The sequence below is a fragment of the Salarias fasciatus genome, chromosome 13, assembly GCF_902148845.1.
Source record: "Salarias fasciatus chromosome 13, fSalaFa1.1, whole genome shotgun sequence".
NCBI lineage: Eukaryota > Metazoa > Chordata > Actinopteri > Blenniiformes > Blenniidae > Salarias > Salarias fasciatus.
The window spans coordinates 16,129,268-16,147,799 of NC_043757.1; the positions used below are offsets into that span (position 1 = coordinate 16,129,268).

At 41.0% G+C, this 18,532-nt stretch overlaps 2 protein-coding genes across 3 annotated transcripts; one reads left to right on the top strand and one right to left on the bottom strand.

Annotated features, from left to right (window-relative positions):
* Window positions 1-851: 851 nt before the first annotated feature.
* rassf4a (Ras association domain family member 4a) lies at window positions 852-18,046 on the bottom strand. Of its 2 annotated transcripts, none has more exons than XM_030106633.1 (11): window positions 17,978-18,046; window positions 12,719-12,784; window positions 12,498-12,573; window positions 4,701-4,807; window positions 4,452-4,531; window positions 3,538-3,707; window positions 3,184-3,285; window positions 2,769-2,820; window positions 2,345-2,466; window positions 1,801-1,898; window positions 852-1,370 (listed from the first exon to the last, which is right to left on the bottom strand). In XM_030106633.1, the coding sequence occupies exons 2-11, from the start codon at window positions 12,769-12,771 to the stop codon at window positions 1,301-1,303; spliced, it is 930 nt and encodes a 309-aa protein (XP_029962493.1). In that variant the 5' UTR covers window positions 12,772-12,784; window positions 17,978-18,046; the 3' UTR covers window positions 852-1,300. The 2 variants fall into 2 exon arrangements, with proteins under 2 accessions (XP_029962493.1, XP_029962492.1); XM_030106632.1 differs by lacking the exon at window positions 17,978-18,046 and adding an exon at window positions 12,936-13,230.
* LOC115399329 (C-X-C motif chemokine 10-like) lies at window positions 13,206-15,091 on the top strand. Its single transcript, XM_030106648.1, has 4 exons — window positions 13,206-13,495; window positions 13,648-13,777; window positions 13,870-13,953; window positions 14,493-15,091. The coding sequence occupies exons 1-4, from the start codon at window positions 13,396-13,398 to the stop codon at window positions 14,623-14,625; spliced, it is 447 nt and encodes a 148-aa protein (XP_029962508.1). The 5' UTR covers window positions 13,206-13,395; the 3' UTR covers window positions 14,626-15,091.
* Window positions 18,047-18,532: the final 486 nt, after the last annotated feature.

Consider the following 18,532-nt stretch of genomic DNA (forward strand, 5'->3'; position numbering starts at 1 on the left):
TTGCCAATACATTTTTCTACAACTATGTCCAGCCTGAAATAACTCCTTCAGTCCTACGGAGGAGATGTGATCTGTGCTACAATTCTCCCTCAAACCTCTGCAGTGAATAGCAGTTTGAAGCAATTTTCATTAAAGTGTTATTAACAATTTTTTTAATGATTTCTGATCACAATCATGGATTGATCTATAACAAGTAAATGTTCAGCGTTGTTGTAAACAATACCCAAATTAAATAAATTAAGACAACTCTCAGGACGTCGCGATCAAATTTTCATTTAACAAATGAGAATGTAAAGGAAAATTTACTTTTTGCAATGTAGCTACTTATTTTGAATACTAAAAAAAATTAATAATTAAAACCACATCTTCTCAAACAGCTACCAGTATCACTTCAAACAGTACTAATAAAAGGAAAATACTTTAAAAGCTATTTTAAATTTGTTGCTGCGAAAATGTGTTGAGCTCGTGATATCATGAACATTATTTCATGATTAAACAAAACAAAATGATTTCAGGCTAATGTTTAAGGTCAAGGCTGGATGGGAAAATATTACAGTCTTACTGTTTGTGAAACTGTGGGAAAAAGGAACTGCACTCTTTTCTCAGGACACCCCTATTGTGTAATGTTGATAAGTTTGCGCACGCACACATGCACACGCACGCGCGCGCGCGCACACACACACACACACACACACACACACACACACACACACACACACACACACACACACACACACACACACACACACACACACACAAACATACACAGAAACGGCTCATGGGAACAAGCTGGCAAAGAGGATTGTTGAGAACAATGCTAAAATGTGCTCAATCCGTGGAAGTACAGGAAATAATAAAGACTGCTCTTTTGTTTCTGGGAAGCCTGAGCTGGGCATGATGCTTGGTATCAGTAAAGCTCCAGAGCATTCACCGGGGAAACACAAGATTTATTACATTAAAAATTCAAAGTCAGAAAAGACAAAATAATTATGTATCAATAACCATATATGCAGTAAGAATTATCATACAAAATGTGTATATATTGAAATTCAGTGTCAAAACTGTATATAAATGTATATAGTTGATAGTAAAAAATATCCACAAAACAGATCATACAAAGCAGGATATGTAGTTATAAGAGCAGAGGCACCGTTTCACCTTTATCGCTACATTCTCCGCAGCATTTGGAAAATTTCCCACAGTAAAATCAACAGTCGTTCACATTTCACCCACCGAACCCCACTGACCCCTCCCCTCTCCTCTCTCACACACACAAGCATACACACACACACACACACACTCATACTCTGTCGCTGCTGTGAGTTTTGCCTTCAAGCTGATGTAGAATCATAGACCTCAGGGCGCTGTACCTGCAGGAGTGGACACACACAGATATTGATTTGTCATACACATATAACGCACATAAACCTGCACATATCAAGACCGTGCGGTTGTTTTCCACAGAAAAAGCTTGTGAGCATAACACACATGTCCACATACAATCATTACACAGACTTAGTAAGAACTGAACCTGAAGTTAACCAAAACACACTGAAGATGTTGTTTTTTAATTTTTCAAGGACAGTGGTCACTGTGAGAAAAAAATTTCTATGCCCACAACATGAACAATACAAGTAGACTCAAACTCAGAGTCTGGTTAACAGGGCGGAAATTTCAGTCACGTGATCTACATAATCACAAAATCTTGTAAACCTTTGATTTGGCCTCGTTATGGTGGCAGGAGACTCTCGTATCAGCTTCATTCATAAGTTCAGTTCTGTTTGCTGAGCAGAGACTTACTTTTTGGTCAGTTTGGTTATTTCACGTTCCTCTTCCTCTTTAAGCTTTTCTACAAAGCTGTCTAAAACGGGGATTTCAAACTTTATGTACTGGGCAACCTAGAGTAAAGACAAGAAATGAAACACATCAACATGAGTGAGTGGCACAAATAGTTTAAATAATATAAAGCAGCTTTACATCCATTCAAGAAATACACTTGAAAACATTACTATTTTGGAAAATCAAAATAAAAACCACAAAATGTCTTAAAGGAGGTTTATTCTTTCTCACAAGAACAAGAACTTTCAGAGTAATAGCAATCATCGTCTCTTTAGTTTTATTTATATGCTCAATGCAGTGACAACAACAGACCTGCAGTAACAGCCTATTGTCAGATCAGTCCATAAACAGGATATCTTTTCTCAGCCTGCTAAATTTATCCTAACTATCTGTCACTGGCCTATTGTATCACTGTGATTGTGCTGAGGACTGCAAAACCAAAATATAAGCGGGTGAACAAGCTGTGAGAAAAGGGAAAGAGTGCTGACATGAGGAGTGGACTCACATCGTACGTGACCTCCTCTCCCAGGTCAGCCTCTGTGATGAAGATTTTGGAGATTTTCTCGCAGGGTCCATAAAGCACGCGGGTCACCAGTGGATATTCGCCATCTTTCAATCGCGTCCTCTCTGCCGACAAATAAAAACGAGTATAACTAACTGATCACAGGGTAAACGCAGACAGACAGACACGCACATTCCCATTCACACTTATGGACAATTTGGAGTCACCATTTGACGTCAAACCCATATTTTTTTTTAGAGTAGCTGAAGAAAACCTCCATGCAGGCACAGAAAGTTCATGCAAACTCCACACAGAAAGCATCCAAGCCCGAGGATCCTCTTGCTACAGAGTGATAATTACTACACCACTGAGAAGCCCATTATTTGGTTTTTCATCAGATAAAATCACAATGAAATAGAGAACTCACCACCAGACTCATGCACCATGTAAAGAACAAACTCTTCAGATTTATTCTCCACCTTGAAAAACAAGTGAAATTATTATGTTTTTTTTTTTTTTTTTGTTTTTTTTTTTTGCATTACATATTTATATATTTCCGGTTAACTTATACTCATTGATTTGTTATATGGGTACTGGCTTGAGATGAGGATGAAGTGAGAAGGTGACAGTTTTTCTTAATTGAAAATATGTATGGTGGAGAAAGTAAAAATTTATAAGTGTATACTTCTTTCTCATTTTCGAGCATTCTTATTTGATGCACAATTTTTTTTTTTAGTCTTTGTGTTTTTTTTGATGCTTGAAATAACTAAACAAATTTTAAAAAAAATGTGATTAAATTCTAGTACAACGTTTTAAGGAAAATCACTGACTGCGCTGCTCACCCTGAACTTATGCAGCAGCAGGTGGAGGACTTGTGTCGTTGTCATCGAGCTGTTTACTCGAACGTTGGTGACGGAACCGTAGGCTGGAGTAAACACAGATGTCTGCAGGGAAGACAGCAGACACGCACATTAGTAAAACCGAGAACCTCTTCAGAGAGGACACGGAGTGCTCGTGCAGGAACTTTTCCCGGACTTGAGCACTTTGGACGTTTTAGTCGGGAAGTCGCTCCATCTGCAGCTGGAACATGTCCAGGAGGAAGCGATGCAGGAACTCAGTGTAACCGAACACACATTAATGAAGCTCAGGCAGAGGTGCGGGCGCGCCCGTGCAGGATGTGTTTTAGTTCGACGCACCTTGTGGTTGTAGAAGTGGCCGTTGATCGAGAACCTGTGTGTGCGCAACCGCTGCAGGTCTCGAGCGGTGTGCGTGTTTGACCTCCTCTGAACCCGCATGAAGGAAGCGTCGCTCCTGGTTCTCAGCAGCTGAGGGGAGTCCTCCTCCTCCTGACCACCCACGTCACCACCTCGGGAATGAAAAAAACAAGTAAACAATAAAACACACCTGTCATGACAAAGGCAGTACGGTAGTACAGCAGTACACTGTGTTTACATGACAGAAGAAAATGAGAAAAAAATAAACGCAATTTTTAGATTTCAAGTGATGTGATATCTTTCTGAAGGTTTCACCTTCACTTAGACAGTATAAAAAACACTTCATTATTCATTTACCATTTATCCTAAGATTTCATTTAAGTATTAAAAAACATGCATTTTTTTATGTGATTGTAACACATTTCCATCATAATAAAAATGCTTTTCTCCTCATAACGTAAATCCCTGAAACAAACTGACCCAAGAAAATTCATTCTGTGTGACTCAAATTTTTCAACAAAAGTGTAAAATGATTATCACCACATGATTCAAAGTTTAATCAATCATCAGTGGTGGACAAGATGCACAAAGAAATCAGTCTGTTGCTGAGTTATTTTTGTAGTCAGGAAACGCCTGATAAGATATCAAAAACTGACACAATCTCATAAAAACCTTTGTACAAGCGATCACTAAGTCGCGTAACTCTGGCTATTATTAGCGCTCCTGATCTGATCTGGTTGGCATCTCGTGATAGTACTCGACACACAAGGCAGCCGCTCCAACGGAAATGCTGAATGAAGTGTTTACAGAGCTGTAATCTGTTTAAGTTCAAGTGTAATCTGTATTAATCTGCAATAATCCTTCAGGTGACAATGACTGCACGTGTTCATGCTCACCTGCTGGTCCACAATCCCTGCTCAGGGAATTATTGTTCGACTCTCCTGAGAAGTGCTTTGCCAGACCAGCTCGATCATTTCTGGAGAGAAAAAAAACAAAAAAAACAGAAAGTTTTATTCTAACATTTTCATGTTATATTAACTGAGGACTGAAGTGAGGTGTGGTTTGAGACTCTGGATGTCGACAGAAGCTAAACTTTATGTTCAAAAACCAACATAAATCTGTTCACGTGATGAAATCTGTCATACCGGTTCAGACGAAACCTTTCATTGTCATCATACATCTGAAGTCTTATTGGCCGCCGTAGACCCCAATAGATGTTTAGTAGCCCTTCAAGAATGAGTTCCTCATCTTCCTACACACACACACACACACACACACACACACACACACACACACACACACACACATACACGGGGGGGGAAAGAAAAAACAGTCATTTTCAGCCATCGTGGTCAGAGGGGGATATCCTGCTGGCCCGCAGCCACAGTGGTTCAGTATCAGATGTACGTGCAGGAACAGCCGCTCGCAGCTGGAGGGTGAACCCTGCCGTCTCGGATAAAGTGTGTCAGGTTCGACCCTCCCCTGGTCCCACAATACAAGGGTGAAGTCACGTCCGAGGCCGCGGCAGAAATGAGAATAGACACACAACTGCTGCGGGTCACGTACATGCAGAGGGAGGGCAGTGTCATTTCATTAAAACTCCTCTAAATTTAGAAGAAACGGCTTCAGGGCGTGCTGTCCTGGAGTACAGGAAGTTAAAACTGAAAATAAACACATAAATGAAAGGCAGCGAGTGTTTTGAAACAGATTTCAGTAAAACATTAATAAACAGACCTCAGTGGGTTAATTTGAGGTCAGCGGTGAAATGAGTTTCTTGTGCTTATTTTTATGTTTTACACCACATCTGTGACTGTTGTAATTGCAAAATGTCATACTATGATCAGATTGGCTCTTTGACTTGTGTGGAACCGCTTCTTATGTCATCACTATAATAAATGTATTAATTCTTTCAACAATGCGACATTTGTTCAGATGATGCTGAAGGAAAGGTCCATGAATCAATTTGTCTCAGGCGTTATTGAGGCCGGAGTAAAACAGATGGGACAGAGCAAAATCAACTGGAGTGAAGTGAGTCTCAGCAGTCAGATCAGCTGATGTCAGAACACCAGTGAGGATGCATTCACTGGTTTATTGGGTTTGTTGTACGGTTAAGATTCTAAACAATTTATGATTGTTGTCTTTTTTTCATTATTTTCTCTGACGGACTCATTATTCATCCATATATTCTTCTTTAATAAAAACTAATCAGAGGCATTGGCCATCCCTTTCAACAATGATCAGAGCTTTCTCTCTCAGATGAAACACGTTTTTTTCTCCCTCTTTATTGCCATAAACTTAAAAAAAAAAGGGGAGAAAAAAGAAAGTGGGAGGGTTTATGGAGGTGGTCGCAAGGCCTCATTGTTTCTGGAACATAAACATTGATGGCAGCTGCAGCGCTGAACCTTGCTAACCCGCCACTCCTCGGTTTCCTGAGCAGGGATGAACACGCCCTGGAACATACACACACACACACAAACACACACACACACGGTTTCACAGATGGGAGTAAGGGCGGCCAGACTATTTTTAGAAGCAGTGGCTAATCGCTGCAGCCTGCCTCTATAAAGCCTGGACACAAGCCCCGGTCCACTCATACTGAACAGCACGAGCTCCACATCACCCCGCTCTTCTCTGCGAGTCTTCCTCTCATTCAGGATCAAGTGACAAAGGTAAGACTGATTCTTTTTAATGAAATCTTAAAGTTACTGAAGATGTCGAGTTTGGATCCTTTATCGACATAACTTCTAATAACTAAAGCATGCTTCTAGATTAGCTGTAAAAACAGGTGTCAGAGTCTGACGTTATTGTTTTCTCTGTTTCAGAATGAAACGCAGGCGGCTGTTGCTCTCTCTGCCTCTCTTACCCACCATCACCGAGACGCTGGAGGACTTGCCCGTTCAGCCCTCGTCCAGCCAGCCCACCCAGACCTCTCAGTCTCTGGAGGACTACATGAGCAGCATCCAGGCTCTGGCCCGCCCCGCTGAGGCCCCCAGCTACGGCCCCGTCAGACTCCAAAGGTCCCCCAGGCTGCGGCAGTTTTCAAAAGCCCAGATGAAGCTCTCCGCTTCCAGCTCGTCTCCTCGCGGCTCTCCCCGCACGCTAAGGACTCCCAGAGCTCTGGGCCTGAACCAGACGGAGGATTTTACCCTCAGGATGGCCAGAGAACGAGACTGCAGGGGCAAAGACCCCGTGGACTGGCTGTTTGGACAGATGAGGACTTGAAGGGAGGTGCTGGCGGAGTGGGAAGCCCTGGAGGTACTTTGGTGGAGTAATCCAAGCGAGGCTGGAGGAACCTCAGGAGGAATCGCACTATCGTTGTCGACTGAACAAAGACGGACTGAAACAAGACTGGAGATCTATTTAATTCCATGCGTTGCACTACAACCCCAAGTACACATGTTTACATTGTGACTTTTTTGCATTGATGACACAGTTGTTGTTTCTAAATAAAATGCTAATTTATTCTGAAAAAAAAAATGAAGTTGTATGTTTCTTTTCTAAAGTTATTTATTTGACAAAAATCGAGCTCAGATCACACAAGCAAACAGTTCAAAACATGATAACGTGATCTTATTTTGTAAAACAACTGAGTAAATTTGTTGAAAAAAATGAGGATGTTTGGTCCTTGAATAGGCTAAAGAACACATAAAGAAACATAATACTACTAATTAACACTAATAATAATTATACGAAACATGTTTGAGAACTGTGAGAGAAAATTCACACTCTCACACACACACACACACACACACACACACACACACACACACACACACACACACACAAACACACACACACACACACACACAGATCAGACACTAAAGCCAGACCAGACTCAAACGAAGACATGTTACTCTGCAATGGCAGTGTGCTAATCACCACATCACTGTGTAGCCCTGCACAGTGCAAAACACAGAAGGAAAAAACATAATTAGTCATAATTTAACTGTTGAAGTATTGTTTCACAGTTTTTTGTTGCTGGAGACTACAAGGGAAGTTAATGGAGTCTCACAGTAAAAAGTGATTCCACCTGTTCATTTCTGCCATCTAAAAATGGAGAATAAAGCATGTCTGATGACAAATTGGTTATTATTCCTCAAACTGATAAGATTCTAAAAAGAGATTTGATTTCTGAGTAGACTTACATAAAATCCACCTTGGTAAAACTGATTATTTCCACACGTAGTTGCTTGCTTCAGGCAGAGCTGAAATATGCTGGGAGGACGGCATCTGTGGATGAAAGAGCCTGAAACAGGCCGTGTTCAGGGGCCAGTGTAAGACTTTTTTTCTCCAATTAGGCTCTTGAGAACAACTTCAGTACAATCTCAACTGCTGTTCCGATCATATATTGTCCATCTGCCTTCTCAGCCTGCTTTATCCAGACTATGGTCTGAGAGCTGAAGGCTTCCCCAGCTGACAAGAGCGACACGAGTAAAAGTTGAGATAGAGTATAAAAAGACAGATCACATGGCAAAAACTAAGAAACACATACTTACAAATTATTCCCCAATCAAACCAACAAGCATGCTGTTAGATTGTGGGGAAAAAGGACCAAAAAAGTATCTAAAAAAACAACAAGAATGGAAAATACTACATGAAATGCCACACAGAAAGATCATCTCACTGCGCCACTCATTTAATGTGACATTTGCACTATGAACTTGAATAAATTCTGTATTTGTACATATACCCAGCTGTTTGAAAGTTGAATCTATTCTCTATTAGAATTTACACAATACTGCACAGGCATTTGTTAGAAGTAAGGTAATCATTTTGTATTTATTTTTCTTTTGAAGTAACGTTCATACTTATTAACTGAGCTTATTAATGTAAGATAATAGTTATACATCAAGTCAGGTTTAGAAGGCTTTCTAGCGCCACACTTCCACCTAGTGGTGAAGGTCGGTGCTGCAGTAGAGAGATTTCAAAACAATGCATTCGACACTGCACCAGCAGAGGGCGCCACAGACAGACACATTCAGAGGCTCCTTTGTTGTAACGACAGTGAGAGTGAACAACACATTTCAGATTTTGACAAAGATGCAGACAAAAAAAAAACCAGTGATGAGGATTATAACGATCAGGAGAGGAAAGGTGACAGCTAATCGGCCCCTGAGCTCCAGGCTCAGCGATCAAGGAGTAGAAAGGTGAAAACTGTAAACAGGATAGTCTACATTTAATACAGTTAATACTCCTCATGTGCAGACATGTGAGGACATGCTTTCTCTTCCAAGGTCTGAATGGGCCTGAACCTCTCCGGTAAACCACCTGACATGTCCACCTTCAGTATGACTAATGCAGGATCACCTGACGATGCCTGCAGTAAGATCATGAGCTAATACTTAAGACAACACACAGGCCCTCTGAAGAGTCGCTCCAGTTTCTTTTTCCAGACAAACTGTTTACACTGGATGTAAATGAAATTCAATTCCTCAGTCAGGGGACTGTGACGCAGGGCTGTGGCTCTTATACATATGAATGTACAGACATACAATACTTAAGTTCACATTAGGATAGTTCAGACATTAGCTCTCGGCCAGTTTGAAACCTAATACATGTATTTCTGTTTTGTTTCTCCTTCCTCATTGTCCTTTGGCTGTTAGCATCAGGGTTCCCCCACAGTGAATCATCCTCATTTGATCCTTTTGTCACCATCGTGCTCGTCTCCATCCTGCCTGCATTTTCTCCGCCTGTCTGTCACACGACATGTTTTATCAGAGGCACTTGAACTCCTCCACCTTCACTGTCGCTGCTCATACCGTTTTCACCTGTCTACCTCTTATTCATGTCCCAGCTTGTCTCTATGGATATTCTTTTTTCTTCTTTCCATCACAGACCACCAACCCCTGTGAGTTATTTTCGCTTCTCCTGTCTCAACAGAGATTATAATGTAATCTGTAACCACTGTGGTCCATGGGGCCTCCTGCCTGACCTCACTGTCATTCTATTCAGTACAGTAAGCAAAGGCAGGCTCAGAGCTGATCCCTGAAGTCACACTATTCTTACCCTGAACCCACAGATGTGGCTCCACAACCACAGAATTGCCAAAAGAGTCATTCTTCAGATGAAGCACAGCTGGATACTGTGGTTAGATTTATTGCGTAAACTACATTGCTGTTCAAGAAATGTAAAGTTAAAATCATTCTCTGGATTAAAAGTGAGATTTTTTTTAATGTAGTTTCCCAATAATCTTTTTGTCATGAATTAATTCTAAGTTCATTATCAGCAATTTTTTTTCACCCCTCCTGAGTTCCTCATCTGCTCTGCTCTGCCATCACTTCACAAAGTTTGGTATGAAACATTCATAAGAAATGGCCAAAAGCTGATGACCCTAATCTTGGCGTGACTTGTAAGTAGGCCAACCACACACAACACATCAACATTATCGAGCAGCTGCATTAAGGCTTTTCACATCAGACTTTGATTGCAACAGCATGTTTGGAGAATGATTCACACTGCAGTCAAAACAGCTTCACCCAAAACCAAGCCATGACCAGGTCCAGCCCGGTGCCAGCTGTCCAGCACATGACCCACTAATGAGGCCACGGAAATCATCCAAACCATAGGAGCCCTGAATTTATGTGAAAAAGCCCCAAAGTCTGATGTAAAGGAAAAAAAAACAAAACAAAAACACCTACAAAAACATATACTGTATATCACAGTCTGTTTCAGCCAACTTTATCCTAAATAGACAGTCATGCTTATCTAAGCTCTAATAAAAGATCGACATGCAGTCCCAAATATGTGTTGAGGAGTTGCTTTGGCTTCTCGTTTGAATATTGTTTTATAGATAAGATATGTCGCACCTTCAGCAAACAAAACTCAGTGGCCTCTTCACTTATCTGTCAGTCTCCTTCCTGAGAGTGCATGCAAGAGGGTGATTAAAAAAAACAAAAGCAAGAATAAAAACTTAATTTCCGATTTCTATGTAAGTTTTTTTTTATTAAAGTAAAATGTAATATATATACCAATTATGTTAAATACATTCTACAAAACACAGGGCATTCAGTAAAGTGTTTTAGATACAAACTGATCAGTAGAACACAGCTGAGGGTGTCATCTGGTTCAACGGTAACAGTAAATATGTTCAAAATAAAGGTTTCATCCATTCATTCATTCATTCATTCATTCATTCATCATTCATCATTCGTTCAGCAGTAATAGTGCGTTCCAAGCACTAAATGCATTTGCCCATTGTTTTACAGAATGATTCTCATTGCACAATGTCAAGTGGAACAAGAAGAACTTTTTCTTCCTTTCTCTTGGAACCACTGGATGTATATTTATCCAATTTCACATTTCTTCTGTTTCTACTCCAGCTGCAGTAAAAATACATTTTTCTGCAATTTTGCAATTACAGCATTTCAGTCTCACCGGCCTGTGCAGACACTGCTGAGGTTGCACAGACAGAAACTTTCTGACCAATGCCATGGAAGCTGGCACAGTAAATGCACATTTAATGCTCGTATAATCACGTTTTGCATCAGCAAATACAGTAGCTTATTAGATTTAATTATTCTTAATTACAAAAAAGCTGAGCAGACATGTGTAATTTGTTAAAGCAAGCGCCATTACTGCAAGCTCAAAGGCCAAAGTCACCGTTACATCATATTGCAGTTGATGTTGTGCTGCTTTGGGTTAATTCTTGACCTTAAGTGAAGAAAACTGTCATTTGAATCACAGTTGTGGCATCTGGCATCGGTCTACACTTCAAGCTGCAATGACTCTGTCCTGTAAAATGGAGCAGCCAAACAGGCAGAATTGTTCTTGGTAGGTTTTACTTGCACTGTGTAAAGTTGTTTTTTTTTTATCAGTGAGTAGGCAATAAGTAAAAGAAAAAAAGACAAGTAAATCTGAGTGTCTCCACATTTTGCGCCCACGTGGAATTGTGGGCAGCCTGAGTGAAAACATCACACAAATCAAGAAGACATGATTGGCTTTTACTGCTGGAAACTAACTTTCAGTTATTTCTTTATAAACCAGCAATCACCCTGGAGAAAGACATGTTTTTCTTTTATTGAAGCAGAAAGTTTCAGATGATTCCCATGAAAGCCTTTTCATTCAAAAGCTCGTTTTTCAGACATGCTGTAGGATGACACACAGCTCCGATCTCCAATCCCACATCAAGGCTTCATTCAGGCTCTCACAGAGTCACAGTAACGTCACACACTAACTGGCGGTGAGTCATTCTCCATGAACTCAAGAAAAAGAAGAGTGACAGTTAGCAACATTATTGGACATTTAAGACACTCTTTTGTATTTTGGGGTAACATAACTTCCACTTTGAGATGTCACTGCTTTCTCTCCATACAATAGAACCATATTAGGCGTTTAGCCGCGAGGGATTTTCCACTGTGAGTCGGAGAAGGGGGGGGGGGGGGGGGGGGGGGGGGGGGGGGGTGGCTGATCTTGACCACCTTGGCCTGCCTGCCCTGTGCATGCATGAGCACAGGCACACACAAACACACGCACACACACCAAGTCCCTAACTCTCAGAAACCTGCTGGTGAACACAAAGGGGAACTCCAAACCATAGCATGAATATCAAACAAATAGCCAAACACTTCATAAGGCGTAACACTTGGACGTCCACCTCTGAAATGCTTTTTACGAGGCAAGAATTCAACGAAGGAAATTTGAGACACTCTGTCCTTCCATTTTCATTTTGAGGGAATAGGGGGCTTTTTGTGGTGTGCCAGCTCTTTGCCAACCCTGGAAAAGAGCCCAGGAATGTCAGGTTTACACTCCAAACTACAACCCTGTCTGTTTTCAAGTATTTTGTCCGCATTATCTCCGCAAAATGAAACTGCTGATTTCCAGTAAATGGTTCCAGTTTTGTGGTATTTCACTGTGCTGTGTATTCTGCTGTCGAGCAAAACACCTGTTTTTCTTTATATTGCTTTCATCAACTGCACGCCCTGTGTCTTTCTCAATCTTCTCACCTCACGAGTCCTGAGCTGGAAGTTTTTCCCTTCGTGGTAACAGTTGTAGGTCCTTAGCAGTGACAGGATGTCAGACCTGAATGTGAACAAACAACGACAAAGGCTGGATTAGTGCAAACAAGCCTCAAGCATTGTAAGGAAAGGCAGTGCATGTAATCACCACTGTCATTTCGCCTTATTGCATGTAATTACTGTGCAGTGAGAGAACTGGAAGGACTTACTTTGGTATGAGTTTCCCCTCACTGAGCTTCACGTGGGTCTGATGCTCTGCCATTCTGACCAGAGCCCTGATGGGACAGAAAATCATAAGAAAAAAATATAATAAATGCTCCATCATCTTCATTTAAGCAACTTCAGCTGATGTCTGTGTCGATCCAAATAATAAAATTCATGTACAAATCATCTGAATTGTGCTGACAATTGTAAAACATTATTTACACATGCTGCGGGATGAAGACGTCGGTGTAACATGCCATCATGTCTCATTTCTTATTCAGTTTGGAGTGACGCATATCTTATTAATGAAAAGCTGCTACAGTGTGAACGCCAGGGAGGTGGATTTAAGAGAAATCATGTGACAAGAGGCGGTTGACACGGAGCCAGCAGACAGATAAAAGAATCGTGTTGTGGCAAAGCTCAACAAAGCTCGGAAGGAGGTGTCTCCCACTCATTTAAGGATGACTCCTGCTACTGTTACAAACTCATTTATCACTAACTTCTTCAAGATGTCCAACTTTCCCTGGCAAACCCCGAAGAATGCTGTCCCTGATCTCTGCATCCTGAATCCTGTGTCCTGAGTTTTCAGCGGGATGGTGCCATGGGGAATTTCCTGGTTTGGAAAGCCCAGCGCAGCGGGGGTGGGGGGAGGAGCGAGAGTTTGAGAGCATAAAACAGCAACATGTGGCTCAGAGGGTTCAGTGTCAACGCTCAGCTCGTCTCCAGCATGAAGTTTCATCAGCAGTTCGTCTTCCTGAGCCTCTGCTATGTGCTGTTCACAGGTAAGACGCTGCAAATTCATCCAAAAACCAACGAAACAGTCAGAGCGAGTCAGGTTTTGTTTGTCAGGAAGGAATGTTAACTTGCAGAAACTAAATCTCTGCCCATGTGCTGCACTGAATTAACCTGTAATCCTGTTACCGTGTCTGCGCAGTGAGGGAGGCAGACAGCACGTTCGTCCCGGGAAGATGTTTGTGTCCACGAACCCAAATGGGAGTGAGAGGGAAACTGAAAGAGCTCACAGTCCTCCCCAAAAGCCCCAGCTGCCACAACGTGACAGTGATGTGAGTATAAGATGCAGCAGATAATACTTTCACCCCTCCACACACACACAGATGGCTTTGACTAAATATGTGGTCTAACATGTGTTTTTCAGAGTGACAATGAGGAGAAACGATCAGCCTGTGTGTCTGAATCCTGAGGGACGGATGGGGAGACAGCTGATCCGCTGCTGGAATAGGTGAGAACCTCATTCAGAAATACTTAATATGAAATGCATTTGCATTGCAGTCATGCTTTCAAAAACTGCATGTCTAACGAAGACTGTCAAATTCAGAGAGCCTACCTTTAGACATCACACTTTCAATGCATTTTCCTCCCAAACGACGCTAAGTGTATAGAGGTTTTCAGAGACTGGAGACTCTCACGTGTCATCACATTACCTGTAAATCATGGCCAACAGTATTAAATTTGTTGCCAAGCCAGTTCTTGTCCCAACAAAGCACCAGTGAAGCGGTTTCTTCAGCCTTCCTGTGGCTTTCACTTCATAAAGACGCTAAAATGACAACTCGCTTCTGTGTTACAATTCAGATGTGTAAACATTTACCACAATCCATTCTGTCATAAAGTTGATTTTGCCTTTTGTATTCATTCATTTAGACAATGTTAAATTTAAAGTTTTTCTGTTTTAGAAGACATCTGTTCTCCATACATGCTGATGCATCTTAATGCAAATCGTCATATCTAAACTTTGTGCTTTGTTTTTTTCCTTGTGTTTAGAGTTCATGAGTTGAGCCGTGATGTGAAGCTGTGTCTGAGGAGGAGGAAGGGGAGGGGTGGCGGCGAACGCCAGCGGCTCCGGCAGAGGAGACGCAGCCACAGCAGAAAACAGTCGCCCTCAGACGCTCAGTAGCTCAGCAGACTGACAGACGACACAAAGCTACTGCGCGGAGGGGATTGTGTGTTTGTGTGCAGGCTGATACTTGCCACGCGCTGGTCTCTCACTGTGGCTTCAGGCCGCCAGTGTCACGCTACCACTTTTCATTTTCTCAGTAAATGTGGCACTGTTGAGAAATACGACTATTTCAAACTGCTGACCTATCGATCAAAGTCTCCATGGGGCAGCAACAGGGAGCGTTATGTTGTTTGTGTGCATATGACTGATGTAATGATTTAAAACAAAGCCCTGGAGGCTTTTTGTAAATGTTAACAGGTTAGGATTTAAAGCATTGTTATATGTTCGAAACATTGTTTATGTGTGGCTCTGTATTCGCAGCTGGAAAAAGTTACTGAACACTTTGTTGCTAATTTATTTTTATATGACTACGAGAATTTTTCAGACATTGTTTTTTTAAATAAATAAATATATATCAAAACAATGCCGTGACTGTGTGAGCTTCCGTTAAAGCCTTTGATAATACTCATAATTGAAGGAAGGGAGAGATCGTTGCTTCCTTGGCAGGATATGCGAGGTCTCTTCAACCTCAGCTTTAGTTAATAAACTACAAGGATAAGTCAGCAGCAGCCATTAAACAAACATAACTACTTTAATATATTTGTTTTATGACAGAAATGAATAGAATGAATAGAAAAAAAAATACTTTTTTAAGTTTAGGTTTAGGTTTCTTTTCTTTGCACCCTGTACAATCTTCACAAAGGATTCTCAGGAGCCTGAAACACAACACCAATCCAGCTGAGAGCTCACAGGTTGACCTGGGTTAGAACTTTATGGACTGTTGTTGGTGTTGCTCAACATCCAGGTGATCAGGGCGCGGATCCCTGGGAGAGAGTGTTTTATGATGGAAAGCAAATACGCTTCCCAAGCTGCTGTTATTTCCTGTAAAGCATGTGACAGGATAGAGCCATGTAAGGGCACACACACACACACACACACACACACACACACACACGCAAAAAGGCAATGTTAAAGTGTATCACCATAACATGTACCAACCTGTTTTGTTTTCCATCTAAAACATTTTTTGAGGAATGAAATGGACCGTCGCTCTGACTGATCCCTTCACCCTTCAATCATTAACAGCATGAGTGTAAAACCTAAAGTGAAAGCAAAGTTGAATGGACTTTCTCATGTTATCTTTTATCAATGGAGACGATAAAAGGTCCTTTGAAGTCAGACATTTAGTCTTCAGTCATTTAATGACAGTGAGATATTAAAAAACATTGCAGATAAATGTCGTTACATCTCTGATGATACAAACATTCATAAAATTTTATATAATTACATAATATAATTTTTTTCTTGCTAGAGGCTGAGATTTAATGAAATATGAAAATCTTGAAAACTTGGCAGTTTTAAAAACATAAATATAGCAATAAGTACAGCATAAGGCAACTTTACATTCATCAAAGTCAATCTGTCCTAAATGATTATTAATGTAAAACATTTCCCACTAAACTCAGAGAAACTTTTATGAATTAACCTGTTAAAAGTATGTTGACAGTATGTTTATCTGCACTATTTCATTCATCATAATGAATTCACTTCGGGTTTTAACAGTTTCAAAATAGGAAAAAGAAACTGTCCAAAGGTCTGTTGATTTGTACACAAAAAATGTAACTCATTTACATTAGGATAGCATTATCTAATGCATACTGACCAATGTTAAATAACCAATTAATTAACAAGTGTGTTCATTAACAGAAGAAAACTTTAATCGCATAGCAATTATGCAAATAGTGTCATGGCGCCACCTAGTGTCCTGCAGATGGAAACAAATTGAACTTTACTGGGTTCACAGTTAACAGCATCCATTCAACTTCTATACTGCTTTATTCCCAACTGCATATGGGCAAAGGCAGGGCACTCCTAACACACACACACACACACACACACACACACACACACACACACACACACACACACACACACACAGGCAGCACATCATTTAGAAAGGGAAGTTCTTTGGGTAAAGAAATGAAGTGTGACAAATTCAGTCAACTGTTTCCACCTCAACAAACTTTGTTTTGATGCCTGACTGTCACAACCACGCTGATTTTAATCTGGCTTTGCTAGGCACAGTTTCATTTTTAGCTATTTTGTGAATGTGCAGCTCCGTCTTGCTCTGACACATAGGAAGTGACGCTTTTCCATTTCTTGCAGCTGACAGAAGTTGGTGGGGGGAAAAAATGCTTGCATGAGCATTAGGAGCCACCACAAAAACCAGGAAACAGACTGCCCAGCTGTCTGACAGGGAAGTGACTGCTGGGAGCTGAGGAGCTAATTCAGCTAAAACCAATCAACAAGAGAGAAAGATCTATTCAGAGGTCCCTCACCATATTGCATCTTTAATTATCTTAATATACCTCAAGATTGATGGCAAATCTGAGATCTTCACATTGACTTTTACATTAGAAAGATTTATTTTAATTATAGAGATGACTGCAGTCATCCTTCTCCTCAGTGACCTTTGACCATCTCCACCTATATATCCAAGAAAGGTGCTGACAAAGTGTGTGCATTATGGGCTGGTCAGCCCACCTCATACATATTAATACACTATAATGGGTGTATAAATTTTCCATAACTTAAAGGGTTTCAGTCTGTCACCTCTGTTATGAATTATTCAGCCAGAGCAGATAGCAGCAAAGAAGAAGGAGCAAAAGCTTGGAAAATAAATTGAGGTGATTCTAAGATTTTGGAAAATTTCCATAATCTGTCTCCATCCTCTCTAGTGAATAAATCAAGCCCGCCGTAGCCCTGTGTGGAAACCAACTCCCTCACTGGACAAAGAACATCCATCGCAGCCTCGTTAATTGGTTTCATCATCGCGAGACTCGCATCCAATTATCGCACCTTCCCAGCGGCAGCAGCGCGCGGAGACGAGCCAGCTCTGAGGGCAGGAAATATCCACGAGGGAGCAGAATTACGGAGAAAAAGGTCAATTTTGGTAACACGTTTCCATAAAACTGCACATGTCAGAAACCAACCCGGAGTGAATAATGTTTATGAGTGTCTGTAAACAACTAGTCTGAACATATCGAGTCTATCTCTTATAATATACATGTAACGGACGTGAGGGTGATGAGAATAAAGAAGATTAAAAAAAGTTGCTTTTTTTGAAACCAAGTTGAATTGCATCAACTTTAGAAAATGTAGAAAACGGAATTAATCCTGCATTGAGCTTGCGGACTTCCCTTCTCTTCAGATCGTTTGTCGATTTCGAGAGTTTGATTGCACCTTCAAAGTTTATTTGCATTTCAATCTTTCAGAAAACTGCAGCAAATAAGATGAGTTTCGGTCCTACCATAAGAGACGGTGTGCCAGTCCTCTTCCGTATATCCACCAGCGCTGTATCCCGCTTATCGTTATCAGTTTTCATGCGTCCCTGCTCGTGCGGCATCCAGAAGATGAGATCGACAACCCGATGATCCAATAGGAAGACGAGCTGAGACGCTTCAGCCAATCAGTATCGAGTGGGCGGGATCATCCAGGGCAATCTGTATCAAGGTGTCTCCCGGGGGCTTTGGCTCTGTCTGCTCCATAAAAGAAATCTACTAAATTGTATTCTACACACCTCTAACACAGATTAACATCACCTAGTGAGTCGAATTGATATATTTGATTTAATTTACTTGACTTCATATTGCCTTTTTCCAAAATCTGCTCTTTCAACAAAAATGAAGCCTTTATTCAGCACAAGATAAATCTCAGAATAGGAATCATATCAGCCTCTGTTATTTGTCTGAATCATGCCTACATTTAGTAGCTTTCACACCACTTGCTTCACTGTTTTTTTGTTGTTTTTTTTGTTGTTGTTTGTTTGTTTTGTTTCGTTTTTTGCCATTTCAAGTTGTTTTGC